Here is a 21,285-nt window from a genome sequence, read left to right as displayed (position 1 = left end):
TTTGCTTTTCTATAACTTACAATATTTCTATTATCCGAATGTCCGGATATTAGTTATCCTCCGCATGTTGAATATAAGCGGTTGGATCAAATTGAGTCAATCCAACGCTCTTAAAACCTTTGTGCGCTAAACTAGTAAAGTGCAATAAATATTATATTGATTTATTGCCGTAAAAGAACCCTAGTTATATAACTAGTTGTCTGCCTATTAACTAGTTGCCAAGCCAAAACACTAATTATCATTGACTTTAATTTTTAATTTTGATCGCTACTGTTGGCGGGTTCTCACAATTAATAACATGTATGCTAAATTCTTTTAAAAATATATATGTGTTTATTATTTTACTCATGAGTCATGAATGTAATCTGACGCCTTTTATTTTATTATTTGTATTGTTCTATTCTTGTCTGCATCTTTCTAATTTCCATGAAGCTAAAATCCATTTTCATATTAATTACTATAGATCGTGATGTTATAATAATTTTTTTTCTTGTTTGATTTATGAAGAGAATGAATGATATTGGAATAGACACTGGGGAAAGTTATGAAGAAGCCAGGCAGGAGCAGAGAGACAAAGTTTACAAACCCGTAGTCATACCACATGATCATATGCCCAGGTTAGGACAAGAATTTGTCTTACTAGATGATGTTCATGAATTTTATAATGAATATGCAAAAAAAGGTTGGTTTTAGCGTGAGAATCAATTCTAGTAGGAAAAGTCACACAGGCGAAATTGTAAGGAAGGAGTATGTATGCTCTAAAGAAGGGGCAACCACTAAAGAACTAGTTGAAAAAAAATGATGACACAGTAAAGTGAGAGAGGGTTGTAAGGCAAAACTAGCAGTGGTTAAGTCTAAATCGGGAACTTATGTAGTTAGCGTATTTGAAGAGGATCATAACCATCCATTAACAACACCCCGAAGAGTACACCTTTTAAGATCTTATCGTAATGTGTCAGAAGCAAAAAGATCATTGACTCATCAATTAGCAGCAGCTAATATACCAATACATCAACAAATTAGTGTCCTTGAGTTGCAAGCTGGAGGTATGCAAAATATTGGATGTCTTGGGAAAGATTTATATAACGATGAAACGAAATCCAAGAATAAAGTGAAAGGACATGATGCAGATATGTTGTTAGAGCATTTTGAGTTGGAAAAAGAGAAAAATTCAGCATTTACTTATACAATTGAGTCCGATAATGAAAATAGAATTACCCATTGTTTTTGGGCTGATGCAACATCTAGAAGGGGTTATAATTCTTTTGGTGACGTGGTGGTTTTTGATACTACTTATAATACCAATAAATATGGTATGATATATAACAAAATTAAAAAAGTATTACTTTTGAAAAAACGAGAATGTCGGAGAGCTCTGAAACCCTGAAACCCTACGAAAACCCTAGTTTACTGAAAACAATTCCACCGCCGTTAGCTGAAGATCGTTCCACCAAAAAGGCTAGATTTCGTAGCCATGAAGTAGACGCAGATAGTCCAAGCCCCATCTCCTTCAAAGATGCGCTTGTGCACCCAGAACAATACAGAAACTCTGAAGATACTGAGATGGAAGAAGAATGGGACATGGAACTTGGAGATGTCACTGTAGGAGATGATGGCACCATGCCCACTATCAAATTCTCAAAATGAATCCAAGATAAATTGATTAAACCTTGGCAGAACTCTGTAGTGGTAAAGCTACTGGGGAGAAACATTGGATATAAAGTTTTGTGTAATAGGTTGAAGGTTATGTGGCATCAGATTCATGATTTTTCGGTGATTGATTTTGAAAACAACTACTTTCTAATTCGCCTTAAATCACCAGAGGATGCTGTATATGCATTAACCGAGGGGCCATGGGTTATCTTTGGGCATTATTTAACAGTGCAGTCGTGGACACCTCAGTTTGACAGCACCACTACTGATCTTGACTCTGCCATTGTTTGGATTAGGTTACCCGGCATGGCTTTTCACTTATATGATAAGAGGATTTTGCGGAAGATTGGGCAACTTGTGGGGAACGTTATCAAGATCGACTACCATACTGCATTGCGGGAGAGGGGAAAGTTTGCAAGGATTGCGGTCCGCATCTCTCTTTCTCAGCCTTTGTTGTCTCGTTTTAACATAGACGGGAAGATACAGAAGGTTGAGTACGAAGGGTTGCCAATCATATGTTATCAATGCGGAAAGTATGGGCATAATAGTATCGTTTGTCAAAGCAAGCAAAAAATGAATGAGGCCAATAATGGTTATTCTGAGAACATTATACCAACTAATACGGCAGGGGAAAAAGATAGTGCTGTCGACATGAATACTGAAAAAAGTGAGAAGTTTGGACCATGGATGATTGTGGCACGAAAAGGAAAGCCCAAGTTCGTAGTGGAAAAGGAGAATACCACTGCTGCAGAGAGGAATCAGCGAAGTAATATACCAGTTATAACTCGGTTTGATGCCTTAGCCGAGGATTTGAACACAAATAATACGATGGAGATTGCTGTAACTACCCCCAACCTTGAACCCTTACAACAACAACCTAAATCCATTACCGATCACTTCCACAATCGGAAGAACTTGCCCCTGAAAAATCCTAGCACTCTTAAACCTCAGAACCAACTCTTCAAAGGAAAACAAGTGGCCAAATCACAACACTCAGTATTGAAACAAAAGTCTACCACAGCTTCCACCTCCATGCATGCAAACATACGTCCCACCAACACAAGAAACCTACCATCCATTTCAAATGTCCCCATCCCGAATCCTTCAAGCATTCTACCTAGCCTCCCCCGAGAACTTAACTCTACTCTTACCTTCACAACACTAGATCCTCAAAATCATACTGCTATAACATTTTCTAGAAAAACTAATAAAACCGTAGGCATCCCACCAGGCTTCCCAAGAAAACCAACATCAGCCACCTCTGATCAGCAACCTCACTCAACACAATCAAATGAGCCTTCCGAAGCCAAGGATGAAGGGGATAGAAAAGCAATGGAGGACTATGCTGGTGATCCGCAGTTTACATTCGGTACTAATGCGAATGCCACCATGTCTGATGATGACAATTCCTTTGTCAATGAAACCCCGAAAGTGTATGGCGAAACAGAGCTGGAGCTTTGTGCGTAACCCTCTCATGCTCACCTTCCCTTTTATATGCGGTTTATGACGATATCAGTATTATTCTGGAATGTTCAAGGGGCGGGATCCCCATCTTTTCGAAGAATTTTTGCTACATTAATTAAAAGCTATAACCCTACAATTGTTGTAATCCTCGAGCCAAGAATCAGCGGTAAGAAAGCAGATGACTTCATCAGAAAAAGTGGCTTTGATCGCTCTCATCGTGTGGAGGCTACTGGTTTTTCCGAGGGTATTTGGTTATTGTGGAGGAATTTTTTCGACATCGAAATCGCTTTCAATCATTCTCAGTTTATCCACCTAAAAATCAGCGTCCAAAATGTCATCCAATCTTGGGTCATTGCAGTCTATGCGAGCCCAAAATCAGCTGGACGTCATGCTCTGTGGTATCATTTGAGCAAAATTGCGGAGTCGATGCATGATCCTTGGATTATGGGGGGTGATTTCAATTCAATCTTATATGCTGCGGAGAAACGTGGGGGCTCGGCGCTAAGCACTGGTATTTGTCCCAACTTTAATTCATGGTTTCATGCTAATAATATTGTTGACTTGCAGTTCAGTGGACCTAGATACACATGGACTCGTGGGAACCTTTCGAAGAGACTGGACCGTGCTATGAGCAATCAGGAATGTATACTAAAATTTGATAACTATTCGGTTACTCATTTACCACGAGTTGAATCTGACCACAGGCCGATTTTGGTCCGTTTTGAACGCCAGTCTGGCTGTCTGGAGAGTGCTAAACCCTTTCGCTTCTTAGCGGCTTGGATGACTGATCATCGATTTGGTGACTTTATGCGGGAAAGTTGGCACAAGCATCTTCCTTACTCGTAAGCAGCTTCTACTTTTACAAGTAAGGTGGTTAATTGGAATAGAGAGATTTTTGGCAACATATTTAAACGAAAAAAGCAGCTGCTAGCTCGTATTGGAGGAGTTCAAAAGGCCTTAGAGAATAAACCCACTCGCAGTTTGTATCGCCTTGAAGCGAAGCTAAGACAGAAGTTGGAAGAAATTTTATCTCAAGAGGAATTATTGTGGTTTCAGAAATCCCGCAGAGATTGGATTAGTTATGGAGATCGGAATACCTCTTTCTTTCATCAGAAAACTATTACACAGAGGGCTAGAAATCGAATCAATGCTATTAAGAATGGTAGAGATATTTGGCTCTACGACACTAATGACATTAAGTCCCATGTTGTGTCTTTCTTCTCCACTTTATACAAGTCCGATCAAGAACCCCATCGCCCGTATACTGTGCAAGGGTATTTTCCTAGCATTGATCAAAATATGATGTCAATTCTTGATAGCTCAATTGACAACGAGGAAATTCGCCAGGCGCTATTTCAGATAAGACCTTTCAAGGCACCTGGAATTGATGGTTTCCCTGCTGGATTTTATCAAACTCAGTGGCAAATAGTTGGTGATTCTTTCTGTTCCGGCATAAAGGATATTTTCAAATCCCACAATGTCCCTAGTGAAATTAATAAAGCCCTTCTTGTTCTCATCCCAAAGTCCGAGCATCCCACTTCTTTTAAGATGTATCGCCCTATCAGCCTTTGCACCGTATTCTACAAAACAGTGACTAAGATTATCGTCAACAGATTGCAAGCCATTCTCCCTGACCTAATTGGCCCTCATCAGACAAGTTTTGTCCCCGGCCGTCACATCACGGAAAACATTATAATTGCTTAGGAAGTGATCCATTCCATGCGACGCAAAATGGGCAAAAAAGGGTTCATGGCTATCAAGGTTGACTTGGAAAAAGCTTATGATAGATTGAGCTGGAATTTCATTTATGAAACCTTAACGGAGTTAGCCCTGCCTATTGGTCTTATTCAATTAATAATGGAGTGCATTACTTCTACTAGTATGAATATCTTATGGCATGGTGAATTAACGGATGATTTCTCTCCCAATAGAGGTGTAAGACAAAGTGATCCTTTGTCACCCTATATTTTTGTTCTCTGTGTTGAAAGATTGAGTCATGGGATTTATCAATCAATTCATCAAGACCATTGGAAGCCTATCCGCTTATCTAGGCTAGGTACCCCCTTAAGCCATCTTTTTTTCGCGGATGATCTTCTCCTATTTGCCGAAGCTACCAGTGGGCAAGCACAGTGCATTAATTCAGTCTTAGGAGATTTTTGCTTGAGCTCGGGCATAAAGGTTAATCAATCTAAGACACATGTTTATTTCTTTAAAAATGTCCCAGATGCTGTTGCCACGAGAATAGGGCGAGATTTGGGGTATACAGTAACGAAGGACTTGGGTAAGTATTTGGGCATGCCTTTGTTGCACAGTCGTGTCTCGCAGCAAACATATCAAGGGATTTTAGATAAGACGGACCAAAAGCTTTCGGGTTGGGCAGCCTCTCAGCTTTCTCTTGCAGGGCGTATCACTCTTACACAATCTGTCCTTCAAGCAGTCCCTATTTATGCTATGCAGACTACCAATTTACCGGGTAGTATTAAGACTAAACTTGATCAAATTTGTAGACGATTTTTGTGGAGTGGAAATGATGAATTACGAAAAATGAGCCTAGTTAGTTGGCATAACATTTGCCAACCAAAAATGGCAGGCGGTCTCGGGTTCAAAAGGTTGGATATCATGAATGAAGCGCTGCTTTTGAAGGTTGCTTGGCATTTAATCACTGAGCCTAACAAACTGTGTGTCCAGGTGCTATCCACAAAATATGGAAATCCCTCATACTCTACCTACTCGTTACGGCTCCCATTTATGGAAATCAGTTGGTCGAGTTTGGGATTATGCTAAGCGCGGGATTCGCTGGATTGTTGGTAATGAGTGGAAAGTCAAATTTTGGTGGGACTGTTGGGCAACAACACCTCTTACTCTTGCGGACTTAGCCATTCATCTGATACCTCCTGACCTTTCTGATTTGTATGTTGCAGACTTTGTTTCCACAAATGGGTCCTGGAATTGGCCAAAGTTTAGTCACATCTTACCCCATCAGGCAGTAATGATAATTACTTCAATCCACCCCCCGTCAGCTTGCAATGGTGTGGATCAAGTTTATTGGGCAGCATCACCTCAAGGAGACTTTACGGTGAAATCAGCATATGATTTGTTAGATCAATCTCGTGGGCAGGAAAGGGACTCTTACTGGAAGATAGCTTGGTCATGGAAGGGCCCGCAAAGTATCAAGATTTTTATTTGGCTGGTGTTGCACAATAGATTAAAGACTCGGGCAGAACTAGCAACACGACGCTTGAACATTGAACCATCTTGTGAAAGGTGTGGGGCTGGTTTAGAGAATACAATTCATGTGCTCCGTGACTGTCCCTATTCGAAAGCTGTTTGGCTATGTCTTCTTCGAGGGAACAATCATCAACATTTTTTCGAGTCTAATCTTGCAGACTGGATGTCTGCGAACTTGCAATTCCAGAGCACTTCATTAGGTACTAAACTTTGTCGAGTCATCTTTGGCGTTGCTATTTGACGGCTCTGGTTTTGGAGAAATCGATTTATTTTCACCAAAGATCACTGGGAGAGTAGTGCTATAGCATTAGATATAAAAGTAAGGGCTGCTGAAATTCAACGATGTAATTCCTCCCTTACTGCCACTAACAAGAGCCGTGTCGAAAAATGGATTCGCTGGGGTGCTCCTACTTGGCCTTGGGTTAAGTTGAACACTGACGGTGCCAAGAAGCCTTCAGACCATGCAGGAGCTGGCGGACTCATTCGTGATTACAAAGGAGTTTGGCAGATCGGATATTGTGCTAACTTAGGCTTTTGCTCAGTAACATCTGCTGAGTTGTGGGGTTTATTTCATGGGTTATCCATAGCTTGGCTCCATGGTTATCGTAGGGTGATAGTGGAAGTGGACAGCAGGTGCATCTTGCAGCTAGTCTCTAATTCAAACCCCACCATCAATGAGCATCTTTCTCTAATCACAGCCATCCAAGAGCTAATCGGACGAGATTGGTTGATTCAAATGAATCATATTTATTGGGAAGCAAATGCAGCAGCTGACTTTCTTGCTACCTATAGTTTAGCTTTTCCTGTGGGTCTGCATTATTTTCAGTCCCCTCCTTTGAATTTGCTTAACATTTTAAACAATGATGTTTCTGGGGTTGCACACTCCCGTTTAGTGTTGCCTTAGCTCTTTTTCAGAGCCCTTTATTAATAAATAAAAAAATAAATATGGTATGATTTTTGCACCATTTATCGGGGTTAATAACCATGGCCAGACAACTGTCTTTGCTTGCTCATTCTTAAGCGATGAAACTACTGAGTCTTTTGTTTGGTTGTTTGAGCAATTTAAAAAAGCTATGCCTGGTGATCAACCAAAAATGATTATTACTGATCAAGATCCAGCTATAACGAAAGCCATTTCTGAAACTCTTCCAAATACATTTCATAGGTATTGTATCTGGCACATACTAAATAAATTTTCTGATAAGGTTCATGCAATCAAGCATAAGGATTGTTATCCTGATTTTCAAAAATGCATTTGGAAGTCATTGAGTAGGGATGATTTTGATAGAAATTGGCTGGAGATTATAGAAAAAGGCAAGCTACGTGATAATGCATGGCTAAAATCAGTTTTTGAAATTCGTTCAAAATGGGTGCCTGCATATGTGAATCATGTCTTTTCTGCTGGAATGTCCAGCAGTCAACGAGCAGAGAGCTGTCATTCTTTCTTCAAGAGGTACGTGTCTAAAAAAAATTCATTATTGGATTTTATGATACGATTTAATAGAGCACTTAATCACCAAAGACATAAAGAGTTAAATGCTAATCATGCAGACGTCAATGAAAAACCTACTTTGAAATTGCCTCTGAAGATGGAGAAGCAAATGGTTAGTCTTTACACACGTGAAATTTTTTATAAATTTCAAGATGAATTGTGGGATAGTTTGCAACATAAAATCGAACTTGTAAAAGAAGATGCTCATCATTGTGTGTACAAAGTTGTGAACCAGAATGAAGATGATGATGTGCATGAAGTTTTGTTTGACAAAACTTTGGATTTTGCTTCATGTATTTGTAAGAAGTTTGAGAGTAAAGGAATTCCATGTAAACATATTTTAGCTTATTTTCATAGAAAGCAATTTAAATATTTGCCAGATCAATACATACTGAAGAGATGGACAAAATCTGCAAGATGTGATAAAGTCATTGGTGATGGTGGTTTAGAAATAGAAGATTGTTCCCAGAATTCAATTCTCATGAGACGTACTGCATTATTTCAACTTGCTTCAAATGTTATTGATAAGGCTGTCATTAGTGAGGAGGCAAGTAAGATACTGATGGATGATTTCGAAAATTCACTTCGGAAGATTAAGTCAGTTGTAAGTTAGGATCCAAAAGCTATGGAGAAAAACAAGTGTACTGACCAACATGTATTGAATGATCCACTTGTAGTTAGGGCAAAAGGGTGTGGAAAAAGGCTGAAAAAAAGAAAAGAGAAGGCACGAGCTAAGGATAAAAACAGGCGTTGTCATGGATGTGGAAAAATTGGACAATCACATGATAAAAGAAATTGTCCAATGCTCAAAAATCGGTAAGCATGTTTAACTTAACATATAATTATTATACAACATTTTTTTATATAATTTTTTTACTCTATTTTTACTTCACATAGGTCTTCTTTATTGGATGATGCAAATAGTTTTGATGAAAGCTCCTCCTCTACAGGTACATGGTCTTTGACATAGATATAAATATATTTTGTTGTATTGACATTTGTGAATATGAAGTAAGAATCTAATTAATTATTTGTTCATGCATGTGTGGTTGACTACAGATGAATGACGGTCAAGATCTGGGTTACTTTGGATTCATTTGAGAAATCATAGTTATTATTCTGACCATGGGCTTAGCTAAAATGTTTGGGCAAATTAGAATTTTTTTCTCCTGTAATTAAATTTTACAGGACTTAATGAGTGTTAAATATTCTTCAATTAATTTACCTTATATTCCTATTTGTCTTTTATTAACTTTTTTAATTTTATAGTTGAATGTCATTCAATGAGTTAGTTGCCAGTGAACAGTAATTTTTTTTTTGAAAAGAGGATTGTAAATTAATTGAGAAAATTAATGCGGTTTAATTAGAAAGATGTAGAATATTTATAAGAATTGAGCAATGAAATAGAAATAAAATATATAATTTTAAAAAAATCATGAAACAACAATAAAAGAAAAAGCGCTTGATTACATTCATGATAATTAGTGTATTGACTTGACAAGACTTCACATGGGATAAGTTATTTAAATAAATTTATATTTTACTGGATTTTACAGTAACACAATTTAATAGACAACTAGTTATATAACAAGGGTTCTTTTACGGCAATAAATCAATATAATATTTGTTGAACTTTACTAGTTTAGCACGCAAAGGTTTTAAGAGCGTTGGATTGACTCAATTTGATCCAACCGCTTATATTCAACATGCGGAGGATGACTAATATTCGGACAATAGAAATATTGCTATAACCTATGTTTAATTTTTAGACATTTACATTTAAAAATAAATAAACTTTTATGACTTTTATTTGAATGAGAAAAGGACTAGATTGAAGAAAATATTATATCCCAAACATATCGCTATTAAATATATTAATTTCCTAAATTATAAAACTTGATTCTTTTGTAGTTTCATCTGTCAAGAATATAAATGTCAAAATAACTATATTTAAAATATTTTTTATTTATAAAAACAAATAAGATGTTCTTAAATTCAAATTTTAATATATATATATATATTATTTAGACCTATTCAGACTTCAAAAACATTTAATGCTTGTTTGAGATTGCTTTTGGGCTGATCAAAAGTGATTTTGAGAAGCTAAAAGCTAATTTTAGTGTTAGGCAAAATTTTCAGAAATTACTTTTAACAAAATTACCCCATTTTCCAGTAAATTTTGAGAAAGAAGGAAGGAGTAACTTTTCAAAATCTGATTTTGAGAATCATTTTTATACTTAATAGAGTTCTATATACCTTCATGAATATTATAAAAATTCAAAATGATCCTTATTACTTAGCAAATAAAATTATCATTATCAATTATATTGAGATAATAAAATAAAAAACAAAGTTAATGATATAAAATATTTATTTTAGTCATCAATTATTATATATACATAATAAAAATATTATGTATATATGTTTATAAACGTGTAAGTAAATCTTATTCAACATTATGTCTAGTTTAGTCATTTACATTCTTATAGTAGTTTAACAATAATATTTATCAAACACATACAATTGCTTTTAAAATTCACGGCACTTTTAAAAATAAATTTTACCAAACGTTTAACTAATTCGCTTTATAGTTGATTATTTCAACAGCACAGTAAACAATAATTATTTTAAAATTTATAACATTTCTAAATTGGCCCTCATACACATTCAAATTTCAAACAAAATAGATAAACGGTACCTAAATTAGAAAAGTTAGCTTTTTCTAAAGCCATATAAAATTCATTTATGTTTTAAAAAGGAAAAAAACTTTGTTTTACTTAATTAATTAAAACCTTTTCTTTCCGGCCAATCAAATTACATGGATAAATACGTAAAATATGTTTTAAAGATATTCCATTCAAATTCATATCTCTTCAATTTTGTATTCACATGGCACAAAGGGTTTGTATAAATATTTGTTGTGTGGGGCTATTTGCACTCTAAAAATTAATTTGAACACTCTATTATTTTGTACACTCATATATTAATTTTTAAAAAAATTAAGTTCTCCTTACTAAAACTATTTAAATTAACTGACTTTATTTACTTAAAACACCAATAAAGCTATTCAACATACCAAATTTCAAGAGATTAACAAATTTTTACAATAATATAATTAAGTCAAGTTGTAAACAAATTATTAAACGACAATTTACTTATTAATTTTTTTGTTTATTTATGTTCAATATTAGATTTTACACCCAAAATAACTTGTAATGAGAAAATAATAATAAGAAATATATGATAAATACTAAAAAAGAAAAGAAGGAGAATAAGAAGATAAAGAAGAAGAAAAGAGAAGGACAAAAGCAAAAATCCAAAAAAAAAGGAACACTTTACAGTACTTTTGTTTGCTTTAGTTTTGAAAACTAAAAAATAATGAGTGTAAAAATTATTTTATTTATGGAAAATAAAAATTAATATATTGATTTCAACATTATTCATCTAAGTATTGATGAAGATGTTGGAAATAAAAGTTTTAAGGTCTAAAGCTCGAAAACTATATACATTGAATAACAAGAGTGCTATATAAGTGTTTAAAGTAATTACATAACATTGACTTATAATAAATTATCCTTAATAGTAATTTATATGTGAATATTTTAAAATAAATTTTTATTAAAATTAGAGTATTTAGAACATTTTTTAAAGTATAAATAGCTCCATCCGTATTTGTTAAATAATTTAGCCCTTAAGAGAAAATGTTTATAGAATTTGGCCCGTCACTTTTCAATTTTGACATTTTGAATTGTTACAAATTAAAGATAATTATAACATGACATCAGCCTGGATAAGCACAATGCCAACCAACATTAACAGTGCTTAACACCCATACAATATTTATAGTTTTCATTTTTCAACCTTATGACTTTGTTTATATTTACTTTAGTTTGTTCATAATTTATTGATCATACTAGTGTATTTGTTAATCAAGAAATCTTTTCTTTATATTTTATCATCATTAATCTTTCCCTTCCTTCTCCAACACTAAAACAAACCAACTAACGCCAGCACCAAACCAACTTTTGTTTCCCATTTCTTGCCCTGTCCTTGCACTTAAAGAAAAGAAAAGACAGAGAGCAATCATTCCAAATTTAATAGAGTCGTAACTATAGCTAGCTCAAGTGGGTGATAGGCTTTTGTACCAAGTTGTTAAATAACTCTTTCCATACTTTCCAATCCTCAACATTCTTCTCCATTCTCGTCTTAATATTCTGAGAAATTAAGGACTTGAAATATGAGCACAGCAAGATTTATCAAGTGCGTGACCGTGGGGGACGGGGCTGTAGGGAAGACATGTATGCTCATTTCCTACACGAGCAACACCTTTCCAACGGTACGCTTCTTTCTATAAAATTGACGTTACTGAAGTTATCATAGCTATCAGTTTTCAAAATTACGAAATTGATTTTGCTTTCTGTGCAGGACTATGTTCCAACAGTTTTTGACAACTTCAGTGCCAATGTTGTGGTGGATGGTAGTACAGTGAATCTTGGACTATGGGACACTGCAGGTAATAAGCTCAAAGCTTTTATAACTTCTTTAGTATAAATAGGGTGATTCAGATCAAGATAGTTGATTAACATAATCCGATCGTGAATCACATACAGGGCAAGAAGATTACAACAGGCTGAGGCCTCTAAGTTACAGAGGAGCTGATGTATTTCTGTTGGCCTTTTCTCTAATCAGCAAGGCCAGTTATGAGAACGTCTACAAAAAGGTTTTTCATCTCTCTTGCTCGTTTTTTGTTTCAATGTAAATAATTAGTTCTTGCGCGTTGCGTTGCATCACATATTTTCTTCAAAATTATTATCATCCAGCTGCTATATAAACTTGAACATAATTTACTGGGTAACAGTGGATCCCTGAGCTAAGGCATTACGCTCCCAACGTGCCAATCGTGCTTGTGGGCACCAAACTAGGTAAGCCGATAAATCATTAAGTTAAGCATCACAATAATCTTGAGTCTTAGCCTTCTCTAATTTGACCATCACCATATATGCCACGGTTCATGTTGAAGTGTAGATTTAAGAGAAGACAAGCAGTTCTCGAGTGGTCATCCTGGAGCAACGCCAATAACAACATCTCAGGTATGGGTAACAAATTACAATTCTAATTAATATGCTATTGTCTGCGTTAAATGCGAGAATGTTGAGCAGGGAGAAGAATTGAAGAAAATGATTGGTGCTGTCACTTACTTAGAATGCAGCGCAAAAACTCAAGAGGTACCAAAATACATTCATTCATTCAGAGCATTTGCATTGATCTCTTAACTCCTTCAAGTGCTTAGGCTGATTTTGATTTTTGTTTTATTATTATTTTTCAGAATATTAAGACTGTGTTTGATGCTGCAATAAAGGTCGCTTTGCGGCCACCGAAACCAAAGAAAAAGCAACGCAAGCAAAGAACGTGTTCATTCCTCTAAAAATAATATATATACTAGTATTAATGATTTCATTTGCCTTGAATTTTGTAATCGTTATTTTATTCACAAGTCATAAATTCTACTTCAGATCGATGTCTCTCAATTTGGTTGGCATGCTGCGAAATGAATTTTAGTAGTGGCAGTAAATTTTTGTCCTATTCCTGTGTGTTAGAAAAGAGTTAAAGCTCGTAAAGAAGATCTGTAACAAAGCATACCAATTCTTTTTTGCCGCATTGCGAAGCAGATAAAAACGGGCTTCTCTGTTTAACGGGCTGGATCAATTGTTAAACCCGCCCAACTTGTTTCATACGCTTCAACTTTCTACCTAATTATAATTAATTTAAAATTCCATTGTTTCCAAAGCTCATAAATATTTGAGTTTTGACCCATGCAAGATACCCGCTGCGGCTGAGCGGTCGAGTGCATGGGGTTTCTCCTTTTTTCTTTTTTTTTTCCCCTCTAACCAATGCAGCATTTTTCAGTCATCAAAACTAAATTAAGGGAAGTCATAGATCTTAATTGAGGCCGTTAAAACTGCCTATTTATCTTCAATTTCTTTTCGTTTTCTTTGTTCAAGACGTTGCTTGCTTTATTAAAGTCAAGCGTGCACACGGGTGACAATTCCTCGAGCAGTTTTGGAGAATTAATAAAATTTTATATCATATCAATACTTTTGCTCAGGTATTTAAAAAGAATAACAGCAGTGGATCCGGAAACAACTAATATACAGAAAGTCTAACTATGAAGACACTTCATTAAAGTTATTTGATAAACGATTTTGACCGTATCAAATTATTCCCAGTGGCAGTATGGCACCTGAAATATTGCAATTAAGTTGAATAGTTAATGAATTTCTAACGTCAATTCTCAAATTGACAGGCTTGACATGTCTTTTCTTTTCTTATATATGTTCGATTATGAATGTATACAAAAGGATACAATCTGAATGAAATGAGCTTGTCCCCTTCAATCATTGATTTTCAAGGAACACTAACTTAAAACAATAATATTCACAATTTGTTCGTACTTGTGGTGCTGGGACAAAAATTTCTAGCATCTGTTCCCCTTGCCGGGGCATGCGCACAATTTAGATTCTAAATTGACTTCGGTAAAATTCTAGTAAAGTCATTATCTTGTCCAATACATTTAAAAACCTGTTGTTGGGCATCATCTCTCAAAGTTTCTGGAAAGGACTTGGTGGGGAGGGAGAGGAGAGAGTACCCGCGTGGAACTTGACCGTTGGAGGCATCACTAGCGGTGGTCGACCACGTACGACACTCTGGTGGTTAGTAAATGGTAGAGAGGAAGTTGGGTTTTACAGAAACCACAACTAAGAGTGAAGAAGAGTTGAAAAAAATGAAGAGAGACATCCTTTGTGATGAGATGAACTTAATTTATATAGTGAAGTCCCTGTGAAAGAGTCTTTGATCCTTTTGAATACATGGTGAATCACGGTTAGTTGAGGAGCTTTTTAGTAGATTTAGGGTGAAATTCAAATATCTCAAGTTCTTCCTAAGTGGGTTTTGACATGTGACACTCTCTCATATGACTATTCCTTTGGAGTTGTCTTACACTGTACATGGGTATGTTGGAGGTGGCCTCCCTATAAAGCCCTTTGCAATGACTATGTATAAGGTCCTTTTAGTGGAGTTGAACTGGCTTAATAGGGGATCTTCGGTCTTCCTACTGACATGACCAAATATTTGTGAAAGCCCTATCAGTGTTGCTGTGGTCCTCATATGACATTTGGCCAAGCTTAGGAACCGAATAAAAGACATCCTTAGACTTTTTCAAATATTAAGGTGGCTCACACATTCTCTCACCTCATTTCTTTAATAATTCCAGTAACCTTTGAACTCTCTTTTTAAGCTTATTAAGAATTTTTTAACCAAAACTCTTCATTGTAAATGTGTCACCCTTTATTTATCAGGACAAAGTTTACCACCAACATATGTAAATGTATATTAATCTGATAATAATAATGTTTAAGGTCCAAACGTTTTTTTAATAGGCTTGACATTCCCAATTAATCTATAGATCCTAAGCTCTCTTTATATACAGTAACTAGTAAGCATATTTGACATTCCCAGCTTTCTACTTCCCGATACCATATTTATGTAGTCTCTCGAGCTATGATTTTGTTTTCTTTTAAAATATTTCATAAAATCATTTAACATATAGTTAATTAGTAATGCAACTGATATTAAAGGAGTTTTAACACTTTTTCAGCTTATTGTACTCCACAATTTCCTATGAGGATGTATCCATGATTCGCGGACTAAGTTAATCCATAGTTTAATAATGAATTTCTTATATTTAATTTGTGAAGATATCTCCTACTAATATGATTTTTTTTTAAAAAAATTTTGGGCCATGACGATGGCTGTGATTATGTAAAAAACAATGGGAACTATATGTTTCCCCATAAAATAAAAAACCAAACAACATTCAAATGCTAAAGCCCTGTCACTCTTACAAACTTTTTCTCTCGATTTTCAGTGCCAAATAAAAGATATAAAGTGGAAATACGTTTTGGTCTTCAAAATTTCAACAATATTGCAATATAATATTATAGTTGCATGAGCCTAAATTAAAGCATTTAATCTTAGCATGTTGTGTATTTACTACAAGCACGTTTGCATTTAGTGACTGCTGTTTAGCGCATTTCTAGCTATGCCATACACACATACCCATTTCAAGTTTCCTTCGTTAATTACAACATTTATTGAAATCATGTGCAACTCGCACTACTTAAAAGCAAAAGGTTAGGGGGGGAAGCACTTTCGCAAGGCTTTTGGCTTTCTAGCAAGAGTGGAGAAGCCATCATATATCTCCAATGATGGATGTCATACTCTTAATCTATTCACATAAAACATAAAACGACTATATATATCAACATTTTTTTTAAGGAATGATCCTGATGTCAAATAGTCACGAGGTAGATATATAAAATTAAATTTCAAAGATAAAATAAAATTTTGAAAGGAATTTATATTTATTACAAATAGATGTAGGTAATTTCAGAACTAATTAATTAATCAACTTAATTAATTAAATTCCTTAACATAGAGAAACTTGAGAAATTTTTTTGTATAATTAACCTGATTATATTGAGCACGAAATATATAAGCTATATTAATTTTTTTGAAAATATTGTTCATAGCACTGTTTATAGTATTGTTCACAATTACTGTTTACAACACTATTCATGATAATGTTCATTTGCAAAAAAAAAAAAAAATAATTTTCCAAAACACAATAAATTGCATAAATTAAATGACATAGAGATTTGTATGTGGTTCAAATTAATCAATCCTACACCCATGAGAGCATGCCCAAGTGAAAAATAATTTACTAAGTTGAGATACAACATATGGATTTACCAAACTTAAAACTCTCACTTACAATTTATCACTATACAGCTTATTCAACCTTAGACTGAATCTGCTTCCCTTGAATAACTGTTAACCCTCTTGATCCATGATCCTTAAGACACTTCGTAAAGTAATCAATAACAATTATTCAATGTCTAGTGATCTAAGATCCACATAGACTCTCCATAGAAATGAAAAGAAATAGTTTCGTTTAGAGACTTTGAATAAAGAAAATAAGAAAATCAATCAATACAACATTATGTGCCAAATTCAGATTCTCTACAGAAGAGGCTGATTCTCTACTTTATGCTATGTATTGTACTGGTTCAATTGAGAAATAATTATTTTTATATAGACATTAGGGTTTCACAAAAATCACAAGTTTTAGAAGACTTGGATTCTTTCTAAATAAAAGTTTCTCTTATATTATAATTCCTATGAATCTGAATAAAAATAAATATGATATTTTTGTCTTACTTGTCTCCTAAGAAGTATTTAGGGCATTTAATAAACTTCATGTTTGAACCAACTTCTTGTTCTAAATAAATCTTAAACCAACTTCTTGTTCTAAATAAATCTTACGCGCTTATTATAGAATCCCGTTATTAATTGACTTACTAAATTAGACATCTTATTAAATGAGGAAATAAATATTCATAATAAATTAGAATTACACTAAATTAGGGAATTAAACCTTATTATAAAATATTTAATAAATAAAATTCTAATTTAACTAAACTTGCCATAAGATGCCAACTATATAAATAATGGACTTAACAAAGATAAAAAAAATTAAAATGAATGAAAATGGTGGTTTTGATTCTGAATATTATTAAGCATCAATTTATGAATATCAGCCTATAATAGTTTAACCACATATTTGTTGGGGTGTCAGCTAGTAAGTTTCCGATAGATGTGAGGGGCATAGAAATTTATATCTGCGTACTTTATATGGTTTGTGAAATTATTGGAGCTGAAGATGGTGAGAATTAAAATTAGTTAAAGATAATGATTAAGGAGATTATACAATATTTGAAATATCCCAAGTAACGTAGTACTGATGATCCGAGTGATGGACCAAAAATTTTTGGTATGTGGCAATAATAAATATATATGAAGGAAAATGAAATGTGAGAGTGACTGGAGTAAATACGAATCAATTTTGTTCCAGACAAATTGGTAGGAACAGAAAAGAAAAGATGGTTAAGATAGGAAAAATGACAGAAAAATAGTAAAAAGTGAATAAATATTTACGTAAAGCAACAGAGTAACAGAAGATCCATCAGTATTGCAGTTTGCAGAGACTTTCTTTAAGTGGATGATGATGAAGCTGAGGCTGAGGCTGAGTCTGAGGCGAGGGTATGGTTTCATTGAGGTCACCATAAATTAACTAGCGTACAATACACACGTTTGCAGCCAAAACTACACAGTAAACACACACAAGTAGACAACACAACACAAGTCCACTTCAGTTCTCACAAGACTTTCACTTTGTGATGAGATCGTTTTCCGCACTTCCTGCACACTTCCTGTCCGTCTCCCCCAGGGAAAGAGAAAGCGAAAGCGAGCTTTTATTTAATGGCTTTGCTTATAAAGAGGCTATGGTCCCATGTTTCTTGTGTCAGACTTGGCTGCAACAGTGAGGCCTTTTTGGCTATGGTAAGCATCTGTAATCTCTATGTATAGCTGTATTGTTGTCATGAACGTACAGAAGTCAAATATTGAATTCGAAATTAATTAAATTTGAATATATAAAGCATGTATTAATTTTTCTTAAATTTTAGCAATTCAACATAATCGTTTACAACAAAATTTGTAAAAATTTATTAGTACTAAGGACAAACATCAATAGAGACTCTTTGCGGGAAGTGTGATTTAAGAGATGAGTCAAGTAAATTAGATGAAAATTGAAGATTGAGTTTCATGTAACAGTATCAAATATGTAGTAACACTCCGTCTTTGGTAGAGTGGTAGGGCTGTTGCCCTCACAAAATAATTGTGTGAAGGCAATCTTCTTATTCTCGAAATTAGAGAAGAGTAGAGACATTTTTCAAATATTTAAGAGGATAAAAGTATGAGCTTTAATCCCATGAATTGTTTGATTATAAATATATCAATAAATAATCTCATATAACATGAGTTGTAATATGAGCATGAGTCTCATGTAATTAAAAAAAAAAATGTAGTAGACACACATGAGAGTTTAAACTAATAAATAAGAATCCCTACATTAATTATTATTAAAGACAATTAAATTTGGTGCGAGCAGAATTCATAATTCCATATTCTAAATTTATTACTCAAATTAACCTCGAGAGATTTTATCAATTAATTAAACAACTAAAAAACGCTACTTCACACACACACACACACACACACAAATCATTTTTAGTGAATTTCTTTTTGAAAAATCATACGTGATTCACAGTACAAATTAGATTTGAAAGCTGTACAAGATTTAAATAAGGAAAAAGTGTCAGATCAATTGTTAATTAAAATAAGTGTTAATTTAATTATATTGTAGCTTGAATAAGTATTCACCATTATCAAATATCAACATTCTGAAACCATCTGCATTGAAGATCATAAAGTTCTGGATTTGAAAAATGGAGGGATAGATGAGATGTCACGCACTCAAGTCTAGTATGAAGTTTGCATGTCGGAATGGAACCGACACCACATAGACCAAACATTTACTCCTTTCCTTTCTTTAGCTCTTTAATTTCTTTCTCTCCTTTTCAATTTGCATGGGGAAGATCGAGAGAGATAAAGACTTGTTTGTTTTATTTTATTGCCTTGATCTTTGTTGCTTTGCTTGTGTCATTTTAATTTCCCCCAGCCCAGCGGTCCCTCTGCCAAAACTAAAAACTAAACAAACAATCCTTCTGTATTTCCCTGACTCCGGATCTCAAATTGGAGCAAAAGTTTGTAATCGCGATAAACAGCAGACATAAGGTAATCAAATCTCCGAGATGCAATGATTTCAAAGGGTGCACTTTCAAATACAATAGAAAAAACATACAGAAGGATAAAAATGAACTTTTCACATATAAATTGATACTCTAGAAACCTTTGCGAATCAAAACCAGCTAATTTATCAGTTTAAAAGTAATTTTATCCTTTAATGTTGTGTTTCTTTTTGTGATAATATTAAACACAGGATGAAATTGAGTAATAAAGATCTGTGAGGGACTAAAGTGGTAAAAACAAATTATAAGAAAGACTAAAGTGTTACTCTCCCTAATAATTGTTTGTGTATTTTAAAAGATAAATTAAAAAATACAACAATTATCTAGCATATCAATTGAAAAAGAGAAATGTGGGAGCTAATTTAGAAAAGCGAACGTCACGGTAGGATTTGAATTTAGGACGGCTAACTAAAAAGTACCAACCTCCATACCACAACCCCACAACCTATGATCTGCTATTAACTTGACTTTTAATGATGGAACCCATGTTTTTAGTGGATAAGCTATCCTATCATATTCACACGCCTAGCTTTCTTTGTACATTCATTTAGTTTGTACGATTTATCACATGGGTGAAATTGTTAAATGCTAATACAAGAGTGATTCCTAGTTTAATTTATAGGTACTGTACTGATAATGGATAAAGCTGTGCTATATATATGTATATATACATGCAATTTGATTCTTTCATAGCTTCCAGTATATATATGGTAGCAATGCAGTGAGGTAGGCTGGCTCGATCGAGGAATCTATGCAACAAGGATAATTGAATTAATTAGTCCAAGTGATGAATGAATAAAAATCATGAGATATAGCTGCCCGAGTTTAAGTAAAGCAATTGCATCATGCTTCACCTTATTTGGGCTTGTTTAAACGTTTGCTCACTTGATTTCCTGTTGTGTTTGTGTCTCAACCAACGTAGATGTTTGCGCATTACTTCCAATTTGATAACTAAAGTTGACTGTAACTCAGTAAGGGGTGCACTTGGTAACCTTTTAAAATGTGTGTGTCTTTTTTAAAAATTACTTGGGCTGATTTATCCTTTAATCTTTAGGATTTAGGTCAATCATTTAGTTAATCTATGTATTTTATAAAATTACTTAACACATTTATATTGTTACTTTCATAGTTATTGAATCTAATTTTTCAAGGATAAAATAATATTTTGGTCTAATATAGTTTAAAATTCAAACGAATACCACATGCAACATGTAAAAATTAAGTAGAAAATAATTAAATGGGTTTTAATAGAAAAATATGTGATAAAAATAATTTTATAATTAGCTCAAACCATAGGGAGTAGGAGAGCAATATCGTAACAAGAATTAGGTTTTCCCAAGCATCTCAAAACGTTAAGTAGGCAATGGACACAAATATACAGTTTGGATCTATATATGCACATATAATTAGTAAGAAAATTCTACAAATTAAAAGAAGCTTTAAATTTAAAATGTCGAACAATATATAGAAATAGCTAAGATCCACATTCACCATCGTTGTGGCAACGGTAACACAATATGTGACGCCGCTAATATTTACTTGTATTATTCTTTTCGTGGAGCTTTCTTTTTTTTAATTTTTATAACAGTCATACTTTTCTTAAGAAAGCGTATTTTAATCATTACTTATTGTGCAAGTATATATGGCAGATTCAATTAATCGTAGAGAAAAATGTTACTG

At 34.1% G+C, this 21,285-nt stretch overlaps 3 protein-coding genes across 3 annotated transcripts; all 3 read left to right on the top strand.

Annotated features, from left to right (window-relative positions):
- Nucleotides 1-1,362: 1,362 nt before the first annotated feature.
- Nucleotides 1,363-3,120, top strand: LOC112101069. Its single transcript, XM_024190984.1, has 2 exons — nucleotides 1,363-1,602; nucleotides 1,678-3,120. The coding sequence occupies exons 1-2, from the start codon at nucleotides 1,363-1,365 to the stop codon at nucleotides 3,118-3,120; spliced, it is 1,683 nt and encodes a 560-aa protein (XP_024046752.1).
- A 4,298-nt stretch (nucleotides 3,121-7,418) lies between these two features.
- On the top strand, nucleotides 7,419-8,450 carry LOC112101068 (protein FAR-RED IMPAIRED RESPONSE 1-like). Its single transcript, XM_024190983.1, has one exon. It carries the CDS (start codon nucleotides 7,419-7,421, stop codon nucleotides 8,448-8,450), a length of 1,032 nt encoding a protein of 343 aa, XP_024046751.1.
- A 3,612-nt stretch (nucleotides 8,451-12,062) lies between these two features.
- LOC18053403 (rac-like GTP-binding protein RAC13) lies at nucleotides 12,063-13,262 on the top strand. Its single transcript, XM_006449378.2, has 7 exons — nucleotides 12,063-12,173; nucleotides 12,263-12,350; nucleotides 12,448-12,557; nucleotides 12,696-12,759; nucleotides 12,863-12,927; nucleotides 12,997-13,062; nucleotides 13,164-13,262. Exons 1-7 carry the CDS (start codon nucleotides 12,075-12,077, stop codon nucleotides 13,260-13,262), a joined length of 591 nt encoding a protein of 196 aa, XP_006449441.1. The 5' UTR covers nucleotides 12,063-12,074.
- The last annotated feature ends 8,023 nt before the right edge of the window (nucleotides 13,263-21,285 follow it).

This window comes from Citrus clementina, unplaced genomic scaffold, assembly GCF_000493195.1.
Source record: "Citrus clementina cultivar Clemenules unplaced genomic scaffold, Citrus_clementina_v1.0 scaffold_2, whole genome shotgun sequence".
NCBI lineage: Eukaryota > Viridiplantae > Streptophyta > Magnoliopsida > Sapindales > Rutaceae > Citrus > Citrus x clementina.
The sequence above is the reverse complement of the archived record's forward strand: the minus strand, read 5'-3'. Positions and strand labels throughout refer to the sequence as shown.